Source organism: Jaculus jaculus, chromosome X (assembly GCF_020740685.1).
Source record: "Jaculus jaculus isolate mJacJac1 chromosome X, mJacJac1.mat.Y.cur, whole genome shotgun sequence".
Lineage (NCBI taxonomy): Eukaryota > Metazoa > Chordata > Mammalia > Rodentia > Dipodidae > Jaculus > Jaculus jaculus.
The window spans coordinates 95,875,566-95,885,558 of record NC_059125.1 but is presented as its reverse complement, the minus strand read 5'-3'; the positions used below and the strand labels follow the sequence as shown (position 1 = coordinate 95,885,558).

General features: G+C 37.6%; 1 protein-coding gene across 1 annotated transcript; it reads right to left on the bottom strand.

Moving 5' to 3' along the window:
- Positions 1 to 838: 838 nt before the first annotated feature.
- Positions 839 to 6,772, bottom strand: LOC101604846 (melanoma antigen preferentially expressed in tumors-like). The gene is made up of 3 exons (XM_004659187.1): positions 6,477 to 6,772; positions 1,911 to 2,495; positions 839 to 1,352 (listed from the first exon to the last, which is right to left on the bottom strand). Exons 1-3 carry the CDS (start codon positions 6,770 to 6,772, stop codon positions 839 to 841), a joined length of 1,395 nt encoding a protein of 464 aa, XP_004659244.1.
- Between the last annotated feature and the right edge of the window lie 3,221 nt (positions 6,773 to 9,993).

Sequence of the window (9,993 nt, the reverse complement as noted above, 5' to 3'; positions counted from 1 at the left end):
GAAAGAAAAAAAATACCCTATACTGATGGTTGAAGCCACAAAGTCCATATAGTACATTTCTTTTCTTCTCTTTCCCTAAGCTTCCTGGCTCTTGTCATGTCACATGTTTAAATAACTGCATCTTTTAAATGAAGTCTAATTTATTTAATCAATAAATCACTAAGCATATGTTATTGCATATTTTCAATTTGGTTAATAACTCATTGAAATTAGTGGTATTAGAATTTTAAAATGTGATAGTAGTAAATTACTAATTTAATATATTACATTTTGAAATGCTATGTAATACTATTTCAGCATATTAACAACACAAGTAAGTTATTACTTATCAATCATATATTCTTTCCTTCTTACTAACTCTTTGATATATTTTGATATTTTCTACTCAATAGGCACATGTGACTATACGTATGTGTGTGTGTGTGTGTGTGTGTGTGTGTGTGTGTGTGTGTATACATATGATGGTTTCAATGAACAGCTCCCACTCTTCAAATACTTCTAACAATGTTTGGAATTCTTCTGACATGGTTAAGTAGCCACAGGTAAAAGAGTCATGTTATCACTGATATTGTACAACATGGCTTAATCATCCACATCATATACTCTACTGTAGGACAGTGAGATGAAAAAGAAATTGAGGATGATAGTTAAGGTACCTATAAGCCCTGTCATAGCATCCTATCTCCTTCTATGATCAATATTTTATTGACCATATTACCTAACAATGACTTTTTGGAATATTCTAATCCTACATGTTGCACATCTGGGCTTCCAGAAAGAACACTGAATGTTTTAAAGGCCACATATCAAGAACACAAGGGTATTAAAAAGTGAAAGATTATTCAGAAAATGTGTTCCAGTTCATGTCATTCCTCTGTACCCTGTGTAGCATCATCTTCAGCTGTGCTTTTACTTCAGCAAGTTTCTGTTGGTCTAAATTACCATGAGGATGCCATTGTTCATAGCAATGTACAGGGATAGGATAAAAGACATATTTCAGCTCCATCAGGAGGGTTAAGTGCTGCACAATCCTCATGAGCATGGACATTGTAATAGGGTTAGAGGCAAAGCTAAAGACTCGGAGATGGGAACAGCGGCTTAGAGCTGGGATGAGAGCAGAGACTGTCGAATCTGCTATAAGGCAATGATTTAGCTCTAGATGCTGCAGTGTACCTGAGAGATTCTCCAGAAGTATCCGAAGGGGCCCACTATCTTCCCAGGATACTGGATTATTACTGAGATTCAACAGCTTTAGATGGGTAGCCTGATGGCTCTGGGACAGAAATGTAAAGTCTCTGTAAGAAAGTTCACAGAAACGCAGATTCAAGAAATCCAAATCATTTGGCAGGACTCTGTAGAAAGAAAATAAAAAGGTATCTTTAATGATCAGCATTGCACCAGGAAACATGAACCTAGTAATCTAGAATAAACTATTTTGTATCTATATTGCAGCACAACTTAACAGTGTGGCCTTTATTTCACTGAATAGATTTTTCCCTCTGAAAAAGTTTCTTGTCTTCTGAGAGTTTTTTTGTTGTGTGGTTTGTGTGTGTTTGTGTTGTGAGTTTATACACATGTGTGGATATAATTCACACCTGGGGCACACACTTGGATTGGCTAGAGGAAAATTCTTGGTGTCCTCCTCTGTTGCTCTTTTGGTTTATTTCCTTGAGACACTGTGTCTTACTGAGTCTGGAGTTGCTTATTTTTCATCAAGTTAGCTAACAACTATCCCCAGAGTTTCTCATTTCTATGCTCAACTGATTACTGTGCTTACATGCATGTGTGGCCATTACAAGCCTTTAATGTTGGTGGTAAAAATTGAACTCAAGTCCTCATTCTCAGAATGGTTTTGTTCCTGTCCTAACCACAGCATGTTGAGAAAATCCAGTTCCTCCATAAACCCTCACCTGAGCACTTCATGTAGGTGATCTCTTATGCAGAAGTAAGATAAGTGGAGCTCCTGGAGGTTGTCCATCCTCTCAAGATGGCTGAGAAATGTTCTGAAGACTTTCCCATTCAAAGATCTAAATGTGATTTTAGACAAAGTAAGGCTATCCAGGAGTACCATTTGAGACAAGAGTTTGTTGGCTTCACTCAGTGAAGCCTGATCAACTTTCAGGTGATCAATGCATAACATATTCAGAAATTTCACTTTGTTTTTATATTTAGACAATTTATAAATTTGTAGATCTCGACAGCAGAGATGCAAACACCCGATGCTCTGTTCTACTTTATTTAGAAGCAAACAAAGAAATTCTGTTGCCCTCAATGTATTATCAAGGGAGATGTCTACTACTAATTCTGTAGGATTCCTGGGCAATTGAGATTGAGACCCTAAATTTGCAGTACTATGCTGGGCTTCTCTTTTCAGGGGAAAGTTCTGAAAGTAAGGACAAGAATGAAAACAAACAGGAGACTTGGTAATGATATGAGAGCATGTCGTCCTGCAGTCAGATTGTGGCCTCAAATCAAGGATCTTCAGTTTGGAGCCCCTGTAAGGAAAGGAGACATTGAACTACTTGAAGATAACAGATTTTAATGTAAGCCAGTAGGATCCACATGTATGACACATAAATGACATGCAATGTTGGGATTAGATTCAAAGTTGAACTTGTAACCCACTTACACACCTGCCTTGCTGGCATGGTGCCAATCCCAGCAATAGATACATTTCATTAATTTCATATATGCTATCTTCATATATTCTCTGTTATTCTACCCTGATTTAATAAGATTACATATTAGACATGCTTTTTCTGCTTCCATTGCATGCAAGACTGGCAACCTTAACAATAACTTCTCTCTGTCTTCTCTTTAGATAGGATAAATACATGCTCTAAAGTACACACTCCCTTCAGGATTAACTTTTAGAAACAATCCCCAGGTGTACTCTCTTTAAACTCCATAATAAGATACGTATCTCTTGCCTATCACCTTGACGGTAGATGGATATAGCTTATCTGAGATGTACTCACTTTATGTTCCTCAATTAGCTATTGCAGTTAAATCTTCCAACTTTACTGCTGCAGTCAGGTTTGCTTTGCTGGCAGAAAATACCTGACCAAGAGCAGCTTGTGGGGAAAACAGGTTTATTTTGGCTTAAAGACTCAAGGGGAAGCTCCATGATGGCAGGGGGAAACAATGGCATGAGCACAGAGTGGACATCACCCCCTAGCCAACATCAGGTGGACAATAGCAGCGGGAGAGTGTGCCAAATACTGGCAATAGGAATATGGCTATAATACTCATAGGCCTGCCCCCCAACAATAATTGCCTCCAGAAGGCTTTATTTTCCATATTTCAGTCATCCGTGGACCTAGCATTCAGAACATTTAAACTTATGGGTGACAACTGAATCAAACCACCACAACCCATAATTTAGAAAATGAACAGATATATTTTTTCCTAATAAAAGGCAAGTATCCCTCTGGGCTGTGTGATTCTTTTCTTAGAGTTTCTACTCTCTGAGGCAGCTCAAACACTTTTGATGGCCAAGCAGTTAACGGCTCTTGCTTACAAAGTCTACTGGCCTTGGATAGCCCAGGTTTGGTTCTCTAGTACCCATGTGTGGTAGTTTGATTGGATGTCCCCCAGTACATTAAATAGTTTATTAAAGATTGTAATTTAGCTCTGCAATCTCCTGGCTAAAGGAGGTGTCACTTTGAGAGGTTCCTAGTGTCCACCCTTAAGACAGATCTGAATTCCAGTCTAAGATATGCAAAGTGCTTGGGTTTGGTCTGGGTTCCCTGTGGTTTGGCTGCCAGTTTTTGCTCTTGTTTTCAGTCATTGTTTTCTCTTTTTCACCATTATGGAACTTCCTCTGAATCTGTAATTTTCAAATAAATCCCTTCCTGAATAACTATGCCTGTTGTAGAAGTTCATCCCAGTAATATGAGGCTACCTACTACAGAATTGGTACCAGGAGTGGGGTTTCTGATATTAATTTGACTATGTGGATTTGGTTTTTTTTGAAATTTATGTGCTCTAAGAGTGGGAAACTTGGTGTTTGCAACTGAAGATGGCTTCCAGAGTGGTAAGCCAAGTATGATGGACTATTCTAATGAGAGATTTAAAGTGCTGAGTGCAGAGATAATTGTATTTGGAGGCTTGGCTTATGAACTTTCTAAGGGGAAGGAACGATGACAGAAAACTTTGTTGGAACTGGGCTACTGGCATAAGGACTGGCTGTGTCCTGCTGCCCATGTCAGAGAATTTAATCAATGTTAAATTTATGATGGACTCATATGCTTGGTTAATGATATGGGACTGAGAGATATAAGGCTTAAAATTAGAGAAATTAAAACAAGTTTAGAACTTACTGGCATGGAGACCAGTTTTAGGTTACTGAAGCTTCTATTGTCAGACACATCAGCAATCTTAAGGAAGGTGGACAAACTGATTTACATTAAAGCAATAGAGAGAATGCCTAAGGGGATCTCACCCCAGAAAGACTGAATGGTAGAAATGCAAAATTCTTTGAAGTAAGATCTGAACAGAATGGACATGCTCCTCAAGGTCACTATTTATTTCATCCCTGAATTAAGAATATGGCTGGGTTCTGTGCACCTGGTATTGATTTTATGAGCACAATGAATTCTTATAATGTGTCATGAAGTGCATATGTTGAACTGCTGCAGAAAAACAGCATTAGGTATGGCAGGATGACCTTGATGCCTGGTAAAGCCATTGGAAGATAGACCATGGTTTTTAGTAGAGATGTTCAAATACACCAGCACTATGCAAGGGCTACCATGGAGGCTGTTGGCTAAGGATGGAAATTTTCCCTGGTTATTCAGCACAGTTGAGGGCAGAATTGGAAAATCTCGAGACTCCTCACTAGTCATTGGTTATGATATGGTACTTGAACTGTAAATATTTGATGTTTGCCTGATGGCTATTGAGTTTACATTGTTCCACTCTCTCCTTCCTATGTCACAGCAGTTGAAAATGTTTACTCTGTGCCTTTATATGTTGAAAGTACATAACTTGTTTTTATTTTACAGGACTCACAGATAATAGATAGTCTTAAATCTCAGATGAGACTTGGGAATTTAGAAGTATCTAAGTTGGTAAAGACTATGGGAACCTTTGAAGTTGGCCTGAATACAATTTGCAATGTAGATGGTTACGAATCTATTGTAGGCCAGAGGCAGAATGTGGTGGTTTGAATGGATGTCCCTCAATATATTCAGGAGTTTACTAAATATATACATCTGCAGGCTCCTGCTGGAGGTGATAGCATTGGTGGATCCTAGGGCTGAACCCTAAGTTGGATCTGAATTCCAGGCTAAGATATGAAAAGTGCTTGCGTTCTGCCTGGTTTCCTATTGTTTGGCTACTAATTTTTGTTCTTACTTTTGGTGGTGGATTTTGTCTCTTTTTTTCCATTATAGAACTTCTGCTGGATCTTTAATTTTCAAATATATCCCTGCTTCCTTAACTGCCTGGTTTGGAAGCTCATCCCAGCAACATAAGGCTATCTCCTACACCATGTAAAGCCAGATGCACAGAATGGCATGTGTGTCTGGAGATCATTTGCAGTGGAAAGAGGCCTTGGTGTACCTGTAGTCTCTCTTACTCTCTTTCTTTATCTCTCTCTCCCCAATTTAGTTTGAGTGTTGCATATATTGAGTATTACATATCTCAGTGTTGCTGATATCATAATTGTACAAAAGTAAACATGTATGTCAATGTAGCTTCTCCTACCTCAAAGTAGATAAAATTAGTAAAATGCTAACCACAGTTCCCCATGGTCTATTTACCATAGTCAGATACCTTCCTAGCAAACAAACCTCTTATCTGTCTTAAAACCAAAAACCATAAAATCAAGGAAGTTCTCTCAAGAGAGTTTATATTATGTCAAAGTCATTGTGATACATACAAAAGCTCTTCCTGATTAGTGCATAAGCCTAAGAATAAAAACACTGTGGGCACAGGTTTAGTGCCCCTGGTTCCAGATGGAACAGATGTCCCTGTCTCCCCTACTTCTGTATGTCTAATTGAATGTTGTGAGTTTCTTTTCTATGGGTCACCATCCCCCTTCTACAAAGTGAATTTTGAAGTACTGGCTGCAGTATCAGAGCGATCTCTTGTCTGTGACTCCATCAGTGCAAGGGACAAACCTCTTCCTTGTCATTTGTTCCATATGCCGTCTACCAATTCTTTCCCACAAAGTAAACTTCTATTATTTTCTCTGTCCTTTATTTGCCCCGATCCTTTCAAGTCTTGATGCTTATGTTCTTCTTCTGTGTAACACACCCATTTATTTAAAACTATCTATAATATCCTGATTTATCCCTATTACCTAACTAACTTTATGATGAGGCATTAGATTCTTTAAGGTGACCCCAAGTTTTAAGCCAACAGCCTCCTATTTATCTTCATCAGTCACCCTTTAACTACCTCTGGTAGATTAGCAACTTCCAGCATAACTTCCTACTGTCTTACCATGTCACTTTTATAAATAATCTTACCCAGTAGCAGTATTCTGTTCAGGAAGAACCTGAAGACCATCGATCATGGCTTTCAAGCATTCATCATGAGCTTCCTGTACTCCTAATTTCCCAATATGGAGACAGAAAAAGGGCCAAGTCTTCACCATGGCTGCCAGTGTCTTCTTACACCCACCCTTGAAGGCAGCAGTGAACAATGGGGGGAAAAGTTCTCTTGGGATTTCCCTAAGGGCATGAATTGCTGCAGGTTCATTATTCAGTAGACTCTGTATAGCAAGTTCTAGCAGTGTGGCTGGGTCCTTTCTGTCCATCGTCATGAACCTGCATCAAGATGAGTAAAATTTAGAAGTCCTGAGTACACATTTATTGAATGAATGCCTTTGCTGCTGATGTTAATAATGTAGAAAATATTTATAGAACAAATACATGATAATTAACTACTTCTAAAGACTGAAACTATAAACAGATTAGATATTCATTTCTTGTGTTTCTGAGTTTATAAGCATCCATTTGTGTGTACATGTGTGTATATGTACATATATTCATATATATAAACATATATGTACTTTCGTCAATAAGTATATATGTTTAAATGTACTTAAAATTCAGCAGTAAGTTAGGAGAAGACAATGTTGATAACTTAGCTACTAACCTCCCAATATTTCCTCTATTAAATATACAAACTACCAAGTAGGAAAATGCAAGTCCATACAAAATCCTTATCTTCACCATTGTCTTTAAACATAATGCCAAGACATCAAAACTAATTGTGAGTAAAAGGAATAAAATTCAAGTGCATGATATCACAGGCCTATCATCTTACTTTGTTACCAGTGAAGACAGACCAAAAATGTATAAGAGATATACATGAAGGAATATGGTGGGTGCATTAAAGTGAACCTAAAATTACATGCAGAAATACTAAGCCCTGTACAAGCATATAATACTAAAACTTATATCCTATGTATAAATGAAGGGACTACTGCTTAAGGACAAGACTCATAATGTACACATTAAATGTGTATATTCTATCTGATAAGTTGAAACTCAAAAATTGTCTGCCTAAAAATAGAATAATTATGCCTGGAGATTAGAAGGGGTGAGAGGGTAGATGGAGAGGATGGGGAAAAGCAAAATTATGTATGACAAAGGTATAGAAATTTCAGGAATGGAAATATGCATCTATTTAAGATGTATAGTTAATATATGTTAACAAATATATGAATGATGTCGTGTAAGAGATATGGATGACTTAAAACTATAATCATTGAAACGCATACCTTTTGGGCAAAGGGGATACAAGAAGCATCTTCAGTCATGTACATACATATGATGGCAAAAGTAACAAAAGGGGGAACTTAAGAAATGTAAGACAGAGAATAAATACGAAATTAGAACATTAATAGGTTGTTTCTCTGCCTCCAAAACAAACACAGTGTCAAAAAGTGTATAGAGCTGTGCGTAGTGGTGTACACCTTTAATCCCAGCACATGGGAGGTAGAGATAGGAGGATTACTATGAGTTCAAGGCCACCCTGAGACTACATAATTAATTCCAGGACAGTCTGGGCTAGAGTGAGACCCTCCCTCAAAACCCTCAAAAAAAAAAAAGGATAGATATGACTAGCAGAAACCCACATGATTAAAATAGGTATATAAAACCACGCAATGTCATAAACATCAAAAAATACCCATCAAAATATTAAAACATTCAGAAATCAAAAGTTCTTTTTAGATAAATGCTCTTATTTATTTACTTCCTTATTCATTTGCATGGGGAGAGGGGGTGAATGAATATGAGTATACCAGAGACTCTTGCCACTGCAAACAAACTCTACAAGTATGTGCCACTTAGTGCACCTGGGTAGTCAAACCAACAAATCAGGCTTTGTGAGTAAGCACCTTTAACTGCTGACCCATCTTTCCAGCCAGAAATCAAGATGTCTTTCACTTATCAGGTATCTAATTTATGGTCATCTGTTACAGTAGCCAGTATGCTCTAAGGCACTGCCCTTGGATAGAATAATTTGCTAAGAGTTGATATCACCCTAAACAAGGAAAAGACAAAATTATCTTTACTGGATACTAATTAGGACTGTAATTCCAGGAAACACAATACTCAAGCCTTCTAGATAGTGAATTCCATTCTCTTGAGGATAGGATACTTTTATAATCTAATGTATAAGTACAAGTCCATTGTCAAAAACTGACTCTTTTATGTGTGGTAAATATAAAATCGTTTTACAGAAAAGTGATTGGATGACTATTGTATAGAAAATTTGTATTAACTGAAATATTCCCTCCTAAAGGGAGGCTCAAGAATGTCAGGAGGTCAGTAGGTCTGGGAAAAAAGTTATAAAACCCATCCCTAAGGTTATATATATAAAAGTTAAGCAAGTGTTTGGGGGTAGACTCTCTCATCAGTGAAGCTGCCTACAAGTCTTGCAGTGTGCTCAAGACTCTCCCACCTGCCCTAAAGAGTGCATGCAAGTCCTGTACTGTGCTGAGAAGTCTCTGACATGCAAAGCTGCCTGCAGGTTGTGGAGTGTACTTGAAAGATGCAGTTTTCTGTGTGAAGGTGGTTTTGTTGGTGATACAGCTGCCTTTGAGTAATCCTTGTTTCTGTAAGCAACACTGAAACCTGCTCTATATGTAGCCCAATTAAACTTATTGATTCAGCAAAACATATTTTGGTGCAGTTTTAATTTGGGTTGTCATCTGAGCCCTATCTGGGGTGAATAGATGTGTGTTTGCATCTCCCCAGGGGGGGAAAAAAGTTTTCTGCTACAACTACCTTAGGAAGCAAAGGGGGTTTTTAGAAAATGTGACATTCACTAGTAAAATTCATTACAGAATTTGCAGTTCACTAAAAAAATGCAATCCATTCTAGTTGACAAAGTCAGTATGTTCCTTGGTGAATATGTGAATATTCAGACAGATTTTTTCACATAGACTTCAATATATCAGTTATGAGAATATCTGAAATCCAGCTTAACAAGGACTCCATATTCTCTCTTAAGGGCACAGAAGCAATGTTACTCCATTTTAATTTTTTTTCTGACAGGTTTAACATTTAAAAAGTTGCCATTCCTCTCTAAAGTATGATGCAAATCTAATTCAATTTTAAAAGCACATGAAAATATTATAAAGTATTAGGCAGCTTGATAATACAGAAAAGTAAGCACAAGAAGAGCTAAAACGGACTGGATAGATTGCCTAGTGGCTAAGGTGCTTGCCTGCAACTCCAAAGGACCCAGGTTCAATTCCCTAGAACCCATATAAGCCAGATGCACAAGGTGGCATATGAATCTGGAGTTACTTTGCAGTGGCTAGAGGCCCTGGCACTCCTATTCTCTCTCTTTCTGTCTATATGCCTCTCTCTCTTTCTAATAAATAAGTAAAATTAAAATATTTTTCAAAACTAGGTAAGAAGCACAGAGGAAGATAAGAGAGGGAATTATGATACCAAACAAAATAGAACATAAGTTTTTGTGATTACTGTATCATGATATAGGTATAAATATATACAAAGATCCCAA